Below are 22,306 nucleotides of genomic sequence, written 5' to 3' on the forward strand. Positions count from 1 at the left end.
TCATGGCTTGGAAAGCTGTCGTATTCCCGATCCAACTGCGCGTAAATTGCGTCTTTAACGTCATCGTCACTTGCTAGGTGAGGGCTGTACACGTTGACGGCCTTTGATCCTCAACTTGCAGATTCTGCTATCGATTGGCCACCACCTAATAACGCGCTTCTGCATTTCGCCCATCACGATGAAAGCTGTACCCAGCTCATGTGTATTGCCGCAGCTCTGGTAGATGGTATAATCATCACTATACGTATGTACCGACGATTCCTTCACTGCAGACTGGACTATTTTGCCATGCCTATTTTGATTTGGATTCAATAACACAAATTTTCATGACAAGAAGAACAAGCTATTGAATTTTCAACGCAAGATCTCACTAACACAACCTTGCTAGTGTAGCCGTGTAAAATAGATTTGTTTATTATTTTCAACCACGAAATCAGCTGTCAAAGGCCGACAACATCTTCTTGTTCTTCTTCTTCTTCTTTTTCGAATTTCAAGCTTAATGCTTATCGCATTTAAGCTTATTGTGTGCTATCAACTTAGTGTTCTAGATGCACTTCCACAGTTATTAATTGAGAGCTTTCGATGCCTGTGCCATTTCTGCATTAGTATGATTGTGTGGCAAGTACAATCATACTCTATGCCCAGGGAAGTCGAGAAATTTTACAACCCGAAAAATTCCTAGACCGGACCGGGAATCGAACCCAGTCACCTCCAGCATGGTCTTGCTTTATAGCTGTGCCTTTACCGACTGAGCTAAGGGAGGCCGACAACATAGTAGAAGCGATTCGATGCGTTGGCAATAAGCTAAGCGCTTGCGTGAAAGCTGCCTCTATGAGCGTTCATGCGATTCACCCTATCATAGTGAAAGCGATGCGAAGAGGTGTGCAGCGTTCAGCAAAGCGACAGTAGAGCTGTTAGGGTTATGTTTTGACACCTGCGAACGCAAGTGGACTGATAGTCTTGTTTGTCACTAGATTCAAAATCAGATCGAATGTGTCCATATCCAGTCTTGTGTAAGACCGAAACTTCTCTGGATATTTACGAAGATCTTCGTACAATCTGAAAAACTCCTCAACTCGCCTTCTATTTCGATTGATCGGGTGAACTAAAAAATTCTCTTTTTTGTTCATTACGAAATTAACCGTGGAAGTGGAATATTCCTCATCGGATGAATCCACGTTGAATTGAAACAAATTTGAACAAATATTTTGCACTGCGCGCTCGACTTTGATGTTTTCAAAAACGCTTTCACTATGTCATAGGTTGCTTTGCTTGCCGCTTCATTTCGCTTTGACATTTGCTATCGCATCTAGCATTGGGCGATCTTGAGGCAAGAATCAATCTTAGTGAATCGATTCATTTTTTTTTGAAAATAATCGATTCACCGATTTAATCAATCATTTTGAATCGATCTTTTTGAATTGATCTTTTTAATCGATTTATTTTTCAAAATGGCACAAAAACGTTTCAAATATAACGGATCATAGGAAAGTTGGTGCAAATGAAGCCAAGTTCAGTCTAGAGTTGATACGTAAGCTATCTTGTTGTGACAATTCACCTATAATAGTCATGTAGTGTGATTTTTTTTTGTTTATTAATTTATTTGATAAGGCTCAACCGAATTAACTTTACAGAGCCGAGGATTCTTGTTCACTATACAATACATCTTAAAACTATAGTCAAAAGGTACAACACAATAAAAATTTTGTCTTCCGCTATCCAATAAACCTCCTCCACCAGAACGGGAGCCGCTTCCAGTGGTTTCATTGTGTGGCAGTTACGCCATCGGCAGAGCGCTTCCATTGCAGCAATGGACGCAAAACGTGGACAGCACTCACACATTCATCACGAAACGGTTGCTTTCCAAAGTCGATGACGCATCGACTGAAAGAACTGCTGATGAAGAACAATGAGGAGGACCACACCATGGTTGCTGCCGAGTAAACAGACGATCGCTTGACACACATTGAGAGTGGTCTGCTTCTGTCGACAGCCGAATGAACATTGATTTAGTGTGATGATTGATATCATTTAGAAATAAATTGTGTAGTACGTACGCAGTGAATGTTGTGAGTGTAACATACATTGCTGGTCATTAAAATAGGTGTAGGCAAAATAAATACGAAATTATAGGTTATGTTCATTCAACTTCATTTTATTCAAATTTAAAGTTAAGCATTTGATAGTGTAATAAAAATTAAATGATTGCACGAGAAAACTCAACGTTAAAACATTAAATGACTCACTTATTAGAATCATATATAAAATATGCCTAGTCAGTGAAATAGGTGTTTTGCATACAACCACATAACATATGTGCAACTCGATCTTCAAAAATGGACCCCATTTCAGTGCTTTTAAGTGGTACAGAAGGACTAGCTGTGAAATGAGAAGGGCGATCAAGGGGCTAGTCAATTATTTTAAAATAATTCTAGCGTGGTTTATAATTCTACGTGTTCTTAGCACTCCTGAACTCATGTTTTACTATTTCTTTAACTTTATCGGTCCAGTTCCTTTAACTTTAAATATAAGACAGTAACAATGTATAACAAAAATGATAACTCGGCTCTGTAAAGTTTATTCGATTGAGCCTGTACAAATAAAGTAATTAATAATAAAAAAATATTTCTTTAACCATTTGTGTCCTTTATTTATAATTATATAGCAAGCTTTAACAAATTCATCACCTTGCTTCACACAGCAAACTGTGGTAAACTTAGAAGAAAAATTTATGTAACATTTTCTTCTTTGGACATTTTCTAATTTCTTGGAATCAATTGGATTCTTTGAGGGTATTGACGTAAATGCATATTCGTTATCTGCATTAAAAATGGAACCCAAACCCAAAATTTCATCAATTTTGGTACACTGGAACTATTTTAAATATGTACAATTTCATTTGCAAAAATCACCTTATTAGCGTCCCTCGGTGTCACTTTGTATGGGAGCGAGCTGTCAGTTTGTCAGTTTATTTTCAAGCAGTGAAGTTTTTTTTTTTTAAATCGAGATGAAAATGTGTGGGTTCGAAAAAAATATCGCTGTGCTCAGAAAACGAAGCTCTTTCAGATGATATACAAAAACCGATATATTTTTCAAAATTAAAGAACCCAATTGCATCAAACTTTTATTTCATTTGGTTTCGTAGGAGGAAAAATACGGCCGCGTAAATTGGGTTTAAGTGCTTAAAGTTTGAAGTCCAGACAGAAGCAGAAAAATTTTGCAACAAGTTGTCAAGGTTTATACAGAAGTACCATTTTTAAAATATGCAGTGTTTTGAGCTTACCTTGCATCGTTCCATTCGCAAGAATTTTTCAAGCAGCGTGATAAATGAAATCGAGCAATTATCGATACGTATAATATCCAAGATTTCAACACTCCCTATGTTTCTCAATTGCCGTCAACTGAAGGTTTCTTCTCAAATCCCAACACAAAGAACTACTTAAATTTCTTTGTAACAAAAACCGTGGTAAGGTTGATCCTGGTTGATCGAAACGGCAAGGGGCAAGACATTTTGTTCGACCACTATGGCTAAGGTCCTTGGATGGGACTCACAGCAAGGTGTATCAAAGCTAAGCACTATTTACAAACGGAACAATCGTTTGGTTCTATTGGAAGTTGTTTCGTTTGTGTTTTTTTTTTAGAAAAAATGTAAAATCTGACTGACTGAAAATACTAGTTAAAAAATCCTTCGAAAAGCCCCCTGTCAAGCTATTCGAAAAAAGAATGCCCACACGTCAAACTCCGTCAAGCATTTAAACAGCAGAGAAACAAAAGAGACGACCAATTATCTGGACCTCAATTGTTTACATAGCATTGTACATTATCTTGACTATTGACAATTTGCCTTTTCGGTCACTCTGTAACTCCTTACTTCAACCATACAGAGGAAATGGCTCCAATGTTGGCCTATTCGTCTAAGATTGGGCCCATAGCTAAAAATCTGTTTTAGGGAATTTTAGATGGTCGGAGTGTAAAAACAGGTAAGGGCAGAAAGTTCTTAATACAAATATCCTAAATAGGATTGGGCGATCTTCAGAGAAAGATCGATCTTGACGAATTTGGCTCTAGAATCGATCTACTGATTAAATCGGTACCAAAGAATCGATCTTTGGTAGATCGATCTTATGATTTTAATTTTAATTGAACTTTCTGACGTTTGACGTTTCTGACACTTGCGTAATCCCATTTCCAAGTACTTAGTTTGCTATCCTCACTTTCGCTCTAGCCAAAAATGTGGGCTTGTTATTGTTATGCTCACTTTCTCACACGGACTATACGCTTGTTCACGTTGGTACCCCAAGAAATATGTTGTCGTGACGGTAAGGAGCAATGAGCATAGGAGGGAGGTAGCGAAAACCTTCAAATATTGCTGTATTCATAAATATCGGAAACGCAAATAGTGACGCCATATTAGGGATAGAGCGCGGTGCTGATGTTGACGTTATGTTCGGTAAATTTACCTCGCAGTCTGGGGTGAGAGTATATCGTTTTTTCAATGTATATACAATTTCAAAATTTAACACCTACTGTTTTTCTTAAATTCTAAAAGATCGAAAGAAGAGATCGATTTTTTCGTGGACAAAGAATCGATCCAAAAAATCGGAAATCGGGATGAAAAAGATCGATCTTCCAAAGATCGATTCAAGATCGCCCAATCCTAGCTGAATCTGCAGCAGAGCTATCACATTCTAAGGCTCTGAACCATTTGCTGGATTATTTTAACTTTTGGTTAAAATTTGACAGATGAAAAGTTATCGATTAACCCTGCTATCCGAGCATGGTTATTTCTGACAGACAAGAAGTTAAATTTTGACAACCGTGGCTCGAAAACCGGTCGATCGACAGCACGGGGATTTTCGAACATAGAAAATAACTTTCGAAATGTCACTTTTAACCACGAGTTAAATTTAACTCGGCAAATGGTTCACAGCCTAACACAGCTTTCTTCCAAAATACACACACACACACATTGACATTGGGGACGACTTTGTTTAAGATACAAGGAAAAAATTGCTTTGCTGTTATGAGATGCCGCACGCTTAGTAAATGAAGATTTTGAAGATTTCCTGTTCGTAGATTCGCTACCGTAAGATTTTTCGACCATCTAAAATTTAGATTTAGATTTGTCGTACCCCTAGGAAAGCTAACCCTAAATGACAACGTCAAAAGACTCAAAATACAAACTGTTCAACGCAAAACGTCAAGCGAAAAACAAGCTTCAGTTGGCAATTTTGTGTGCAGGATAACCAATTGAACATTGTATGTATGTACCGAGTGCCATATAAGCTTCCACCTCACCATTTATCGATACCAGGTAGCAGTCAACCAAAGCTGAAATTTTATCGGATCGAACCAGCTTAAATGCACATAATCCGCTTCGGAATTTTTATCTCCCCACCGCCACCGCCACAACCACAACCAACCAGCGCCATTTGCATACCATACCCTTATATGTGCAGTCAGAGCACATAGCAATTTCACAATCGGAATAATCGGAAACAGCATTCGGAATGCGCTCCAATGGGGATGCCTTTCCGGCCAAATAAAAATCCTGAACCAGCATTTTAACGTTCGTCCTTTTTCCTCTCCGCAATTTTCCAGGTTTCCGCCGGTCAGCATTTACACCTGAGTGGTGACCTCAAGACTGGCGTTTCCGTGGCAGCCCAGCAGGGGGTGTTCTTCAGTCAACAGCAGCAGCAACAGCAACAACAACAACAGCAACAGCAGGCAGCCCAACAGCAGCAATCCAATCAGCAATCTCAGCAACCCGGTGGCGGTCCTCAGCAATCGCAGCAAGCTCCTGGAGGTCCCAATCCACAACAGCAGCAAGGCACCAATCAAAGCAATCCGAATGGCGGAAACAATAACAGCAACAATCCAAATGGGCCAAATCAAAACAACGGCAACAACAATAATCCTCAACAGCAACAGCAGCAACCAAATCAGGCACCTCCGAATACGTCGCAAGGTAAGAGGGCGAAAAGCTTTGAATTTTACTTTTTCTAGGTGGAGGGGGTGGGTTTTGGTAAACATAAACAAAAATCATCGCCTGTCTACGATGAAATCGATATTCGAGGTTTTTGGATTGGGGTGGTTGATTTGAGTTTGTGCATTTTTCCTAGATCTTTTTTTTTCAGCATTTAGCATTTTCTTCATTTTCAAATGAAAACTTATTTACGTCGCTGTCATGCTGACGCGGAAGGCGAAGCGTTGCGTCGCGTGTGCAAAGGAATTTTTATAGTTACATTATATTTGAAGCTTCGCTTCGCGTTCCGCGTCAGTATGGCAGCGGCCTTAAGAGAGCAAGAGGAGAGTATGATTCTCTGACTCTTGTGCTTGTCTACTGCCTACTGTCGCTCTCACCTCCACCGCCACCCAAAAAAAATAACGGTGGGACTTGGCTCGCTTCCCACGGTTTGCCCAATCAAGGGTAGAAGGTGGCAATGAGAGCGTGCCTCATTTGACACCCAAACAACAACAACAACAACCGAATCGACAAAGCAAACCATGATGAGCGATCCTGAAAGCCCTACAAAATTTCCTTTGCTTGTTTTGGTGGGGGGAAGCAGTGACGTCTCCAGGGAGGGGTTGTCGGGAAATAAAATATCAAAATGTCGGCAGTGAGCGTTCATGAGGGCCTAATTGCAGTGATCGATTTTCTCTTTTGTTGAGAACTCGCTTGGATTAACATTTATCGGTGCGTTTGTTGTTGGACAAATTTCAATTTGAAGAGAATCGATCATCGCAGTTGGGCTCTTATGCATGCTCACTGTCGAATTGTTCCCAACATTATCAGCGCGGGGCAAAACAACTGAGATGTAGTTCAGTATTTTCAAAAACTAAAACATGTAAAGGATAGAACTTTTTCTGTTGATACTTTTGTGTTTAAGCCTAAATATTTTGATATATTCAACCAAGCTGTCCCACCCCCTGTTATCACCCACCCATTCAGAGCAGCGCAGATTCGCAACATTGTGACATTGCGAACAAAACTTCTCCTCGATTCGGTCTCCGTTCCAACGAAAATCTAAAAATCCACAACATACACGCATTTATCCACTCATTATTCGGTTGTCCAAATTTATTATCGGGATTGCGGTAACTCACTGTTTACCCTCCGCCTCTCTCGAGCATTGAAAGTTGCACACTTCAAGCGAGACGGCCGGAAGGAAGGTAGGGGAAATTTTCCCTTAAATTGTAGCTCGCATGCGCCGGAAATCGGTTTTCTCCACTCTCACTTCAGGGAAGAAGAAAAAAAAAACCACCGGGAGAAGAAGAATGGATCTACGTGAATAAATTTGAAACCTTCGTTCGTTCGTACGTTCGGTTTGTTGGAGTGAATCTTGAATTCAGAACACGAGGGACAGACCGTGGATACGCGTATCGAAGCAGTTGGTGGGGTGGTTTTTACGAGCTTTGTTTCAATCTAGATTTTAATTACTTCTTACTCAATAAAATGGGAAATTCTAATTAACGAACGTTGAGTGCAGGTCCAATTCAGTGCAATCTTTTCCGACAACCTGAATGCATAGGTATTTATAGACAAAACAAAATTACTGAGCAGCATCAAAGTTATTTTTTATTCGTATGGGTTATTTCGTACCTACTGTGACTTTGCCGCTCGCTCTTTGAGAACATCCACAGTTGATAACTGATAGCTTTTCAATAATTATAGGACCTACATAATTCAATTAAAAAAAAATAATAAAGACACGACCGCAGTATGACGTAGAACTACGCCAAATTGATGTATGTCATGCATTTTTGAATATTATACTTTATCCTAAATTTTTCAAGTATTTCAATGTTTCGGTAATAGTTCAAAACTCGTGACAATTCATGTTAGCATAATTACACCACGCATGAGATAATGTATTTAAATTAATGTATCGGTTAAGAACTGACAGAATTTTCCCTACATAACTACCTTGGCTTGATCAATGTTGATCTATGGACCTATTTTTGTCCTTTTCGCACTGTGTCTAAATGTATGTATGCCGTGTTTTTTTTCTATGAATATAACATATGGACATGAAAAATGTGTGTTTGGTGAAAATTCTACCTTTCTTGTTTCTAATAATACTAAAGAGTGATTAATGTTCTCATAATATGATTTTATTGAACGTTTTTATTCAGCAATGAATTTGAATCATGATAGGACCTATTATGTACAGTACCATTTGTACGCTTAAGCGCCCGCAGGGCTGAGTGTAATAAACCAATCAACAGCCGCTAAATGAAAGGTATTATGGTCACATAGAGCACATATTTTGTGGAATCGGTCAACCGGTTCCGGAAATATGACCGGAACTTGCTACGGTTTATATGAGGCATGAGGCTAATTGCGACCTCAAACAAATAAAACTTATCATGTGACAACTCAAATCACATTCGAATTTAAAGAAAGAAAAAAACTAGTCATTTTGGGGAGTCCAGTGCCACATTGGCCATCCCGATCAGAAAGGCATAGCAAAATTATAACAACTGGAGTTATTTATTTAAAAACAAAAATTGTAACAGAAAGTGTTATAAACATTGGTTGGTTGGTTGTTAAAATAACAAAAATCATAACAAAAATTCGTCTAGTGGTAGCAAAATTATAACAGAGGTTGATATGATTATATCAAAATTATTACAAAATTAGATATAATCTTTCGTGTTTGAAAATATACATGTATAACAACCGTTGTTATAAATCAGGTATAAGAATTGCCATATTTCTGGCAATGGTAATGTCATTTTTCAAATCTAAGTTAAATAATTAATCGCAAATAAAGTTTATTATTTTCGGAATTCATCAACTGTAGGTCATTTTAATTAAATGCGAGTCATTTTCCTGGATTCTTTTTCCATAATATGCCAGAATTCACTTCATAATGTGTAGTGCTTCATCAGTCAAAGATTTTGCAGCATCTGGTTTGTCTCCCCGATAAATGCGGAGTTACAACAACTGATCTGAGAGAAAAATTTGTTGTTTTAGTAATTCTGAATGAATGAATGGAAAATTAAGGCTACTGTTATGTACTCAATTTCTCTTGGGGTAGATTCATTTGCCCTTACCACAACAGCACAGACGAAAACCTACCTTGTGATCGAGCCACCGACAGCTATGCACTTCACTGCCACCAGCGTATGGATCGAAGAGTCACCGCTGGCTGTACACGCTACAGCCACCAGCGACGGGATGCCTCTCTCAAACGAAGGACCACGACACAACTCGTGATCAAGCCACCGACAGCTGTGCACCTCACAGCCACCAGTAGTGGGACGATGAGCCACTGACAGCTGTGCACACCACAGCTACCAGCGTAGGGACGATGCACCGTTGGCTGCGCACACCACAGCGGACAGCGTAGGAACGATGGGTCGCTGATAACTCTTCAGCCACCAGTCGTTGAGCTGCCAACCACTACAGCCACCAGCGAAGTAAACCTCTCTCTCTCTCTCTCTCTCGAAGGACCACGGCAAAACTGCCGAACACAAGGCTCTGATGAGCAGGGAAACAGGAAAGTTCAACTCTTTTAAAAGTGTCCACTAGGTGGAACTTATGGAAGATGAATCGATCACCACATGCAACCAGTGGATGAACGAACAGGAACTGGACGAAGCACGAATGCTCGGGAAATCTCCGTTCTCGGACGAAAAGAATGAGACACTGTTCTCAATTCTACCTCTATTTATTCGCTGCTTCCTCTTCAATGGTTAAATGCACGATACAGAATGAAACATGAAATACAATGTTGTTTACTTTTATACTCTTTCATCGGCTGCGTCAGCCAATCAGGATGCGCCATTCGATGACGTCGTTCGTTTTCCTATTGGAAGCGTTCATCGCGTACAGCTACCTCGCACATATTTCACTTTTTCCGGTTCAAGTGGAACGAGTTTAACTGTGTTATGTGGCAGTTGAGCCTGATGCTTGGTTTCCGCCGTTTGTAGTCTTCCACGTAGATTGTTAGAGGATCTTCCATCAAATCATGAGACTCCTACCCAGACAACCAGATTGCACGTATATTGAATGTTGTTTTCGTGATATACAAACGTATATACAAACAAACAATTCGTATAGAATGCATAGAAATGGCTTATACGTACAAAAGTGGAGGCCATATACGTGCATATTTTAATTAAATGTTAAACGAGTTCATCTAACATCATATACGATTAAATCTGTAATAACATATTAATTTTGAAAAGTCTTACGATTTAATCCGATTTAATTTGTGATACAGTACGACGGAAAATGATTAATCGCATATAAGTCGGAAATTTGCATTCTATACGATTTAACTTAAACATAATGCGAGGTATGCCATTCTTATATGTCATTTTGACTTAAACTGTAGCAATTAACGATACTGTCTGTACATTGTTATACGACTTCTGGTTATCTGGGTATGGCGATGGAATTTCATTTCTCATCTGGTTCAGAAGCAGTAAGCAGCCAATCTATTTCGGATAGTTCATCACGGTCGGTATAGTTTTTCGATGAATCAGAAAAATCGGAAGATTTTATATATGCAGAATTCTTTGAAGGAAAATGAACGATGTTCCGGATCGGTATTTATTATCTTCTTTATTCAAGATAGACAAGACTGCGAACATCCTGTCTTTTTCAGGAGCCTTCAAGTTATGATCAATCGAAAAAAAAAATCATGACAACATTCGTGTCAAAGACATAATGTGGCACTTAATGTTTACATAAGGCACAAGCTTACCCAAGGAGGTTTGACTTAATGAGTATGTTGAATGTTTCTCTAAAGCTTTACCACTTTTACTAATACTTTCTCAGCTTCTAAAGGGTTTATTTTTGTATGAATTGTCAGTATGGGTATGTCATCTTCTTGTTCAATAATTTGTTTTCCTTGATTTGTTTTCCGTCGATCTTGTTTTCCGTGCTGGGCACCAATGCTACCGACGCCAGGGAGGTAGCTCCCACACCTGGACCCTACCTATCGACCCATCAACTCATGAACCGGGGACCAACGGCTTTGCTTCCTTTCCGAAGGAAGGCGTGATCAGAGATGTTACGCCTCAGAATATCCCTGCGACGCCGACTGGAATTCAACCCAGGCCTGCTGGGGTGAGAGGCAATCACGCTTACCACTACACCACCGGCGCCGCTTCTTGTTCAATAATGACAGCACAATAATGAATTATTTTATTTTAAGATATGAAGCTGCTCTACAACCTGAATCTCTGCCCTGTGGAAAACTGTGGATCATTTAAAAAGGACTTATTACTTTTCCCATAGAACTCACAGAAGTTTTTTTTAATACTCCAAAGATATAGCTGAATACGAGACAGCAGTTATTACTGAAAAAATTCACGACATAAGCCGTTTATGAACTTAACAATCTTTGACAATAATTCGAAAATATTATTATTTCTTATTATTTATACGCATATGTCGTTTATGATCGATACTTAGAAACAGAAAATAGTGGGTAAACTTATATTTTGGAATCATTTATACATATTTTATGTATTGATAGTAATTATAACTGAATTTGTTATAATTCTGATATGATGAAAAACTTTGCACATAACACTTTTCACTAATATATCAAAATATAACACACGTTTATATATATATCAACCATTGAAATAATTGTGTTATAATTTTGTTATGACCATCTGATCGGGATACCTTTCTGAATATTGTTAAAAACCATTGAATCATATTAACATTCAACAACCAGTTCAATGGCAGTTATTAGGAGGTACCAGGATCCAATCAATTTCTGGAAACCCCTAGGGAAGTAGCCACTTTTAGACTTGGATCAAAATCTATTATGCGCTGCTTCAAATCACATGAGAATTCATCTACTTCCTCTATGTTCTGTTTAAGAAAGTTGTGACTAGGAAAGTAAACAGAAAATCATGTTACTGCGCGCGAATGAAATTGTAAACAAACCGAAGCACACCTTACGGCCAATGCAGGAAACAACTAGGTCCAACCATGATATAAATATAAATTGGAAATTTTGTCAAATAAAGGGTGATACGGTCAAAATTTGGTCAAGGGAAAACGCGTGTAAATCGGTGAAATCGTTTATTTAAAAAATCAAATTAAATTTCTTTTTCAAGTTCAATTAGTATAAAATTCAGGAAAAATATTCAGTTAGGCTTCCGCTTTTCCAAATCCGAATTGCCGGGCCTTACGCTTGACCCCTGCCATCAGATTTTGTACAGCCACCTTGTCCACCTTCTTCGCCGCAGAAAGCCAGTTTGCCTTGAACTGCTGCTCGCCCTTAGCAGTTTTTTTGGTCTTCTTTAGGTTCCGCTTGACAATAGCCCAGTATTTCTCAATTGGGCGGAGCTCTGGCGTGTTGGGAGGGTTCTTGTCCTTGGGAACCACCTGCACGTTGTTGGCGGCGTACCACTCCATGGCCTTTTTACCGTAATGGCAAGATGCCAAATCCGGCCAAAACAGTACGGAACAACCGTGTTTCTTCAGGAAAGGCAGCAGACGTTTATTCAAACACTCTTTCACGTAAATTTCTTGGTTGACAGTCCCGGAAGCTATGAAAATGCTGCTTTTCAAGCCACAGGTACAGATGGCTTGCCAAACCAGATATTTCTTTGCGAACTTTGACAGTTTCATGTGCTTGAAAACATCTGCTACCTTTCCCCTTCCTTTTGCCGTATAAAACTCCTGTCCCGGAAGCTGCTTGTAGTCGGCTTTGACGTAGGTTTCGTCGTCCATTACCACGCAGTCAAACTTCGTCAGCATCGTCGTGTACAGCCTCCGGGATCGCGCTTTGGCCGTCGTATTTTGTTTATCATCGCTATTTGGAGTCACTACCTTCTTGTAAGTCGATAGTCCGGCTCGTTTTTTGGCTCGATGCACGGTTGTAGACGATACACCCAGCTTATTTGCGGCATCTCGGAGAGAGACGTTAGGGTTTCGCTTGAAACTACCGACAACTCTCTTTGTCGTCTCAGCGGCTTCCGGTTTTCGATTTCCCCCCGATCCAGACTTCCTGGCTGTCGACAAACGTTCCCCAAACACTTTAATTACATTTGTAACGGTTGATTTGGCAACTTTTAGCGATTTTGCCAACTTTGCGTGCGAGTAGCTCGGATTTTCGCGATGCGCGAGCAAAATTTTGATACGCTGCTCTTCTTGCTTGGACGGCATTTTGACAACTGAAGAGTGAATTCCAAAATCAAAATAGGAGCAACATTCTACACACACACACCTTCAAAATGAGGGGTGTTCAGGTTTTTTAAATGCAAAATTGAAAGAAATACGTCAAGTTGATATTGACCAAATTTTGACCGTATCACCCTTTACGCCACAATACTCGGTTTGCGGCTGCCGCTCTCCATCCTCGGTCATGCCCAATGCTCGCTAGATCACGCTCTACCTGGTCCGGCCATCGTGCTCCCTGCGCTCCACGCCTTCTTGTGCCAACCGGATCAGTAGCGAACACCAACTTTGCAGGGTTGTTGTCCGGCATTCTTGCAACATGCCCTGCCCACCGCATCCTTCCGGTTTTGGCCACCTTCTGGATGCCCACTACCTCGAAAGTATCCCCGTCTATCGTGACATTACTTCCTAGACGAATCTTGTCATGTTCGGTTCCGCCTTCTAGCATGTACTTTATTTTTGACGCACTCACCACCAGTCCGACCTTTGCTGCTTCGTGTTTCAGGTGGGTGTATAGTTCTGCCACCGTTCCAAATATTCTTGCGATAATGTCCATGTCGTCCGCAAAGCACACAAATTGACCGGATTTCGTGAAAATCGTACCCCGGCTGTTGAGCCCGGCTCGTCGCATTACACCTTCTAGAGTGATGTTGAAGAGTAGGCATGATAGTCCGTCACCTTGTCACAGTCCCCGGCAAGATTCGAATGAACTGGATAGTTCACCCGAAACCCTTACGCAGTTTTGCACACCGTCCGTCGTTGCTTTGATCAGTCTGATCAACTTCCCAGGAAAGCCGTTCTCGTTCATGATTTTCCATAGCTCTGTGCGGTCGATACTGTCGTATGCCGCCTTAAAGTCGATGAACAAATGATGCGTTGGGACCTGGTATCCACGGCATTTCTGGAGGATTTGCCGTACGGTGAAGATCTGGTCCGTTGTCGATCGGCCGTTAATGAAGCCGGCTTGATAACTTCCCACGAACTCGGTCATTTTAGGTGATAGAATACGGAAGATGATCTGGGATAGCACTTTGTAGGCGGCATTCAAAATGGTGATCGCTCTGAAGTTCTCACATTCCAAATGGTCGGCTTTCTTGTGAATGGGGCAGATTACCCTCTCCTTCCACTCCTCCGGTAGCTGTTCTGTTTCCCAGATCCTGACTATCATCCGTTGCAGGCAGGTGGCCAACTTTTTTGGGCCCATCTTGATGAGTTCGGCTGCGATACCATCCTTACCAGCTGCTTTGTTGTTTTTGAGCTGCAGAATGGAGTCCTTAACTTCCCTCAGCGTGGGAGTTGGGTCAGTTCTGTCCTCTGCTGCACTGACGTAGTCGTTTCCTCCATTGCGCTGATCTCCCGTGCCTACATTCTCCTCGCCATTCAGGTGCGCATCGAAGTGCTGCTTCCACCTTTCAATCACCTCACGTCCGTCCGTCAAGAGGCTCCCGTCCTTATCCTTGCCCATTTCGGCTCGCGGCACGAAGCCGTTGTGGGATGCATTGAGCTTCTGGTAGAACTTTCGTGTTTCTTGGGAACGGCACAGCAGTTCCATTTCCTCGCACTCCGCTTCTTCCAGGCGGCGTTTTTTCTCCCGAAAGATGCGGGTCTACTGTTTATACCGTTCCACGTTCTGTCGGGTTCCATGCTGCAGCATTACCGCCCGCGCTGCGTTCTTCTCCTCCAAAATCGCTCTGCACTCCTCGTCGAACCATTCATTCCGTCGACTTCTTTCCACGTACCCGATGGTGCTCTCGGCTGCGTCGGTGATGACTGCTTTTACTGTACTCCAGCAGTCCTCTAGAGGGGGCACATCAAGCTCGCCCTCCTCTGGTAACGCTGCCTCGAGATTCTACGCGTATGCTAAGGCGACATCCGGTTGCTTCAGTCGCTCTAGGTTGTACCGTGGCGGGCGTCGGTACCGTACATTGTTGATGACGGAAAGTTTTGGGCGCAGTTTGACCATCACCAGGTAGTGGTCACGATAGGTCCTGACGTCGATAATGTCAGAGAAGTGCCGTCCATCAATCAGAACGTGGTCGATTTGCGATTCCGTCTGCTGTGGTGATCTCCAGGTGTAACGATAGGGGAGGTGGTGTTGGAAGAAGGTGCTACGTATGGCAATGTTCTTGGAGGCGGCGAAATCGATGAGTCGTAGGTCGTTCCCGTTCGTCAGCTGGTGGGCGCTGAACTTTCCAATCGTCGGTCTGAATTCCTCCTCCTGGCCTACCTGAGCGTTTAGGTCTCCTATGATGATCTTGACGTCATGGCTTGGGCAGCGATCGTACCGTGCCGATTCAAATTTCGGACACTTAAACTCGAATTTCGGACACTTTTAAAAGTTGATTATCTCGGTCGAATATGATCCACATGTCTTGTAAATTTTAAATTTTTTTGACTAGTGCCCTCCACGATCATCTAACATTATTACTTTGTTTCTAACTGGATGTAATATTTAATTAAAAATGAAAGTGTCCGAAATTTGAATCGGAACGGTACTCGCGGTCGAGCTGCGCGTAAAATGCGTCCTTGTCATCATCAGTGCTTTCGGAGTGAGGGCTGTGCACGTTGATTATGCTAAAGTTGAAGAATCGGCCCTTGATCCTCAACCTGCACATTCTTTCGTCGATCGGCCACCAACCGATCACGCGCTTCTGCATTTCACCCATCACGATGAAAGCTGTGCCCAGCTCGCGTGTGTTGCCGCAACTCTGGTAGATGGTATGATTACCTCTGAACGTTCGCACCATGGATCCTGTCCACCACACCTCCTGCAGCGCTACGATGCCGAATCCACGGTCCTTCAGTAGATTGGCGAGTATTCGGGTGCTCCCGATGAAATTGAGAGATCGACAGTTCCACGTGCCGAGTTTCCAATCGCAAGTCCTATTCCGTCGCTGGGGTCGTTGCCGTTGGTCTCGGTTCGTATTCCTCTGTTGCTGATTTTCCGTTGCAATGCTTTTTTACGGCTGGCTTGCAGGGTCTGACACCAACCCCCTAACTTTCCGGAGGACCAGGGTGCACGCACAGTTGTGCTTAGAGTCCTTCACTGGCACTCGGACGTAGATCAGCCGCCGCTAACATGGGAACAGACGCTGTTGTGAGCCGGTCCTCCTGGAGAACAAACGCTCAGGCTTGCCGAAGCAAACCCCCCCCCCTTCCCTGTCAGCCTATGACCAAAGTTCCCACCGGGGTTGGTTACCCGATCTTCCCTAAGGTTGCTCACAGTTCCCGACCGGTACCACGGGGAGGTAGGGATAGGAGTTGCTGGGAAGAGGCTAGTGATCTCAATGGGATCTGTATTGCGCATTACCCAGCATTAACCGACCTGAAATGATCTTTATTTCTTGTATTTGTTTGGTTAACATCAACTTTAGTTCTTTCGAAATTTCAATTATTATTAATTACAGTTCCTAGTCCTATCAGGCCTGTTTTAAGAATGACCACCTTGGTGGCATTGATTTGTTATAAATTTGAAAAAGAAGGCAACTTAAAACTACTATTTTGAACTACAACTAACCTACAACTGCTATATGCCCCTAATCTACTATTTACAAATTGCTTATCAAAGCATGTTCTGATAAATTACATTTTTGTGCAAACTTAGTCTTAATTTAGTTAATTCTTGAATCTATTTTGGCAATGCCTGCCTCTTCGTGTAAATTTGTTATTCTAGTGTCGAAGGGACGATCAAGTACCATCCTCAGCACTCTATTCTGAGCGACATTTCAGAGTGAGTCCATTCTGGAAGCAATCTGCCTGTTCACGTTTTTTGCCCAGGTCTCCAGTCCTCTGAAACTGGCGTCTACGCACATTTCTCAATCGAATCAATAATTGGGTGTGGGAATCAATAGCAACAAACTTACCCCTCACAGGAACTCGTCGAACGCATGTCTCGTCAGCCTCGGATATGGCCTGTTGGAGTCCTTCCAACGCCCGGTCGATGTCATCTACGGTGTCGAGCAGTGGATTTTCATCGATGTTACTGTCCACCATTCGACCGTACTGCACCCAGTTGACATGGTGGTAGTCTTTACGCAGGCAGCTTCTAGCAGGAACCACGTTGACACCGACTTCAGTCACCACCGGTTGGTGGTCGGAGCTGAGATCGTTGTGTGCCTCCGGCTTGGATAGTCCGATGTTCGATAGGAAGAAGTCCAGCGTGGAGGGATTTCCTGTCGGAGAGATGAAAGTTGGTTCGTCCGGAAATTGCACAGTGTACAGTCCATGTTGTGCGTGGTCGAACAATAGACATCCGTTCCGGTTCCGCTGGTAGTTCCGCCAAGCTTCATGGCGGGCGTTCAGGTCGCCCCCAACGATGAATCGGGAGCTAGTACGAGTGATGGCGGTCAGGTCGTTCTTGAATTGGATGTCCAGGCCGTTGCTTGTGGTACACTGACGTGGGCAGTAAACTGCTATAAACCGGACGTTTCCAGTTGGTGTTTCCACCTCCACACTAATGGCTTCGATGATAGAAGTGCGGATGTGGGGCAGAGTGCAAAACTTGATTCCCTTTCTGACGATGACCCCCCCTGGAGCTGGTGCGATCAAGCCGGATAATGTTGTGGTCAGGCAACCAGAAGCTGTCACCGGACTTTAGGTGGGTTTCCGTTAGAAGACCCACGTCGATGCTATGCTTGCGGAGGAAGTCGGCAAGCTCAATCTGTTTAGCTCTTATAGAGCAAGCGTTCCAGGTAGCGATGGTTAGCGGTTTAGACACCATATTGGATGATGAACTTACCGAGCACTTGGATCTGTTCGGGCTTATTGCGGCACTTACGTAGAGCACCGGTCATGTTGATATAAATCTCCATAAGTTCATCTGCTGAGAACAGATCGGGATTATTTTTTTGAGCTGTTGGTTGCCTCCAGAATCCAGGGGGGAATGGAGAGCTTTGTCCAGCAGAAGATCCAGACGTTTCTTGAGGGGGCGCGGATCGCACCCTGGGATTCGCTTGTCCATGAAGAGGCGGAAAGTCCTCCGTCCTGAAAGCCGGGGCCTTATCCTTCCTTCGTGCTGGTTGATTGTTGATGGACGCTTGATTTCGGATGCGCTTGAAATCCTCGCGTTTAGGGCACTGCTTGTTGGATCCTTGGTGAGCACCACCACAGTTGGCGCATTTGGACGCCACAGCTTCATCCGCAGCACATTCGGAGGTGGCATGGTCTTGAGCGCAATTTCCGCAGCGTGGCTTAATGTTGCAGTTGCGGGTACCGTGTCCGAAGTTCAGACACCGCTGGCACTGAGTCACATCGCGATGGCCGCCACGGTATGGCTCCCAGCGAACGATGATGGAATTGATGGACCGGATGGCTTTCAGTGCATTGAGCGTCACCGTTCCCTTCTGGAAGTGTACCAGGAAAAGGCTATCCGGGTACGCCTTCACATTTTCGTCTCTTCTTGTCATTCGGTACATGGCACTTGAGGCCAGCTTGTACCTTTTCCTGATTTCATGTTCGATAAACTTCGGGTCGAAATTTGGTAGGCCCCTGATGACGACCTTGAACGGTTTTTCACCGGGGATGTCGTGGGTGAAGAATTCCACCTTGGAAGTCCTCAGGTGGGCGATGACCAAGTCATACTCCGCTTTGGTACGGAGCACCACCTTGGTGCCGACTCTGCCCAATTTGAATTCGGCTTTGACGCCCAGCGACGCCAGATCCGCGATGAGCTCGTTGAGATGGGCATTTTTCACCACCAGCGGAGGTAGCTTCACTCTTGCCGCGCTCATGTCAGCAGCATTTTCTTTATCGGCAGCGTCACCGAAATCTCCGTTCGTCGCAGAAGCATCGTCTCGACCAATCGTACCATCAGACTGGCCTCGGTTCTTCTTCCTTTTCTTGCTGCGTTTTTCCAACACAGTCGGCTGGATATTCCCATCCATGGGGAGAACAGCAAACCTGTTCGAGGTAGGCACACCGGAGCTTCCTTCACCGGAGTTCTGGACCTTCGCCAGGCTTCGCGACCGATGCTTTCCCATTACGGGGCACACACACACACGCACGACAAACCGCGAAAGAGAGAGCGCGAACAATATCGCCACGAACTTTTCAAACAACTCGAGAGAGCGAGCTAACACCGAACTGAACTGCTTGACGATCAAGCAGAGAATCGATGAGTTGAGGCACATTTGCAGCGCTGTTTTATAACTTTTCAGATTCAAGCAGCGCGATGTGCAACCAAATGGTACTCGATTATCACGACTGGGTTTGGGGAGAACGTTTATTTCATCAAAACAGTGATAAATTATCACTTCTTTTTTGTACATTTTTCAAACAGTTTTTATGAAAAAAATATAAAAAATAATGAAAAAGCGTTTATTGTAACAGCTTACGAGCGTTATTTCCTATAGATTGGTGTATTTGGATTTTAATTTCATTTATAAATGACAAAGTTATAAGCGTTCAAAACCTTACACCTTTTCGTGACGGTCGCAATTTTAGATTTTCGATTTACCCCCAGTACCTTCCCGTAAGACGTAGTCTTCGTCGAAAATGTGGCAACACTGCCAGCAACTGATGCAATTCGTGGTCGTTGTACAGCACTTAAATCCGTTTTACGAATGCAACTTTTGATTCGGTTTATTAGCTGATTACATTGGATGGCCCTCCAAAAGTTTTTTGTAGACCAAAAAAAAATTCAATTTGGTGACACAGAGGCAAGTTTATTGGATTGTGGTTTTTTAGTATATACGGGTTATTTTGATTTCCAAGAATGTTAGTGTTTTCTTAGCATAATGCGATGATGCTTTATTCGGTCAAAACACGTAGTTTCCGTCTGAGTGATATTTTTGAAGAAATTGAATCAATATTTTCTTCAAACATTGATTTTGGTACACTTCTTGTCTGATAGCCAAAACGCTAGGTTTGAACTATGTATGACTTAGAAATTCCTCTCTCCGATATGGCGATATACAGCATCACTTTCTGTTCAAACTTGTGTTTGAACTTGAATCTTACATTTGGAGATGTTGTACAACTATTATCTGAATAATATAGATAAATGTAAGATTTTGACAGGGGAAAGTAACTTTCATCATCCAAAACGAGACATTTTCCTGTGTAATTTCTTGGGTTTTCACGTTCGAAATTTATTCATTTGTGTATTCTGGAGCTCTTGATTTCTGGCGACAAACTATTCCTATCCTATCCTAGTCCGGTGAATTGAGAACGAGAAAAAAACAGTTTTAAAACGCAATAGAATTCGATCGAGATGTGCAATATTTGAGCCTTCCGAAGGACAATACGTTGTAGCAGTTAGTCTTAGCTTTGCTAAATCTGTGAGAGAATCTTACATTTTCCGGTTCGGTGTATGTAATGACCCATTCCATGAAATTCTTCTCCGCCATTTTTCAGCCAGATTACTTTAAATTGAGGGGGTTAGAAGGAATGGGGTGTAAGTGAGTTTTATCGATTCTCCTAATCGACTTTCTCTTTTGTTAATAATTCAGCTGCAAACACATTCCTTGATTCGTGTGCCATTCTGGATGCTAGATAAGAATCAAGCTATGTGGCAGAAATAGCGGAAAATCTATTTATAAAGCTGTGGCTATCAAAAAAGAAAGTCGATGAAGAGAAACGATCAAAGTCACTTACACCCCTTTCCTTCGAACCCCCTCAATTAATGTTTACCTTAGACAAAGCTTGAGAAACATTTTTGAAAAATTTCTAAAGTCGATGAAATGCTTTTTACTATATAGCTCGCGTTGTCACTTGAAGTCGTGTTTTACACTTAGTAGCATTTATTAGTAACTATATTCATTTGTATTGATTGCAGTGTTTTAGTAAATAATTTCTACTTTCTATGCCTACACAAAAAAACACAAGCTCCTGCTGCAGTTAACGAATAAAATTATTATTATATAAGACATTGCGTACAACCCCATAGGGCTGTCCCTTGTAGTATTTGAATAATTTAAAAAATGCACTTGTAACCGATCAAGAAGTGTTCACTCCGCTTAAACTGCATTGCCAATCTGCGGCCCTCTGGTTCAACCCACGAGAGTCGAAAACGAGAGTTTATCAACTTCGGTGGTCAACTTGCCAGTCCTGCCAGACATTTTAAAGCTTCCTAATCTTTTTAATCCCCAAAATTTCGAATTTTTCAACTTTTCCTTTATTTACCTCCATCTTTCTCTCTCTTCCGCACTTCCAGGTTCCTCGCTCGAGTCCCAGTACACGGTGTCCCAGTCTCAAACCATCAACTTTACCCAACAAGCCATGCGCCAGCGACAGCAACAGCAGCAACAGCAAGGCAACGGTCCCGGGCCCGGTCCAAATCAGGTTCCTCAGCAGCAGCCCGGTGGCCCCGGGCAGCAGCAGGGCCCCAATGGGCCAGGAGTTCCGAACCCCCAGGCTCAACAGCAGCAACAACAACAACCGGGCGGTCCCAATTCGGGAATCTCCACCGGTGGAATGCCCCACGGAGGTCCCATGGGAGCCGGCGGTCCGATGGGACAAAATCCGAATACCCCCCTCGGAATGGGTGGCATGGGCATGGGCCCGAACGGTGGTCTGAGCGGACTCAGTTCGATGGTCTCGAATACCATGGGCGGTCCGGGAGGACAGATGATGCACAACAGTATGGGCCCGGGAGTTCCAGGCGGACCGGCTGGACCAATGGGAATGCGGTACATGCAACAGCAGCAGATGATCCGAGCACAGGCGATGCAGCAACAGATGGCCGTGGGTGGACGACCTCCGCCACCGGAGTACAAAGCGACCCAGCAGGGTGGCAATCCAAGTGCGGCAATGTTGGCCGCTCAGCAGCAACAGATGCTGCATGCTTCCGGCGGACGGTTTCCAGCTGCGATGCGGAGGATAACGCAGCAACCGATTCCACCCTCGGGACCGATGATGAGGGCGCAACATGCGGCCTACATGCAGCAGCACGGCCATGGTGGCCCACGAGGGCTGGGTGGCTTTGGACCTGGAGCGGGTGGCCCGGCGACGATGGGAGGCGGTCCAGTGCAGAGGCCTCCCAACGTGCAGGTCGGACCGGAGGGAATGCCAATGGGATCGCAGCAACAGGCCGAATGGCGGCATATGATGATGTCCCAGCAGCAGAGCATGAGCTTTGCCAGCAGTGGTGGCAATATGCGAGCGGCCGGATTCGGTGCGGGTGAGTTCCATGGGAACTTATGGTGGTAGTAG

At 43.2% G+C, this 22,306-nt stretch overlaps 1 protein-coding gene across 10 annotated transcripts in view; it reads left to right on the plus strand.

Moving 5' to 3' along the window:
- The window catches only part of mam (mastermind), a 400,368-nt gene that overhangs the window by 368,158 nt on the left and 9,904 nt on the right, over window positions 1–22,306 (plus strand). For 9 of the 10 annotated variants that reach the window (XR_010518234.1, XM_065229419.1, XM_065229421.1 and 6 more), the window contains 2 exons: window positions 5,602–5,968; window positions 21,309–22,274. Coding sequence is in view for 9 of the 10 variants with exons in the window: in XM_065229419.1 (XP_065085491.1) it covers window positions 5,602–5,968; window positions 21,309–22,274 (1,333 nt within the window). In the remaining variant the exon portion in view is untranslated. The remainder of the gene's footprint in view (window positions 1–5,601; window positions 5,969–21,308; window positions 22,275–22,306) is intronic. The other variant, XM_065229427.1, reaches the window with a different exon arrangement.

The sequence above is a fragment of the Ochlerotatus camptorhynchus genome, unplaced genomic scaffold, assembly GCF_037179485.1.
Source record: "Ochlerotatus camptorhynchus isolate MF236.1 unplaced genomic scaffold, CSIRO-AGI_Acam_v1.1 ptg000314l, whole genome shotgun sequence".
Lineage (NCBI taxonomy): Eukaryota > Metazoa > Arthropoda > Insecta > Diptera > Culicidae > Ochlerotatus > Ochlerotatus camptorhynchus.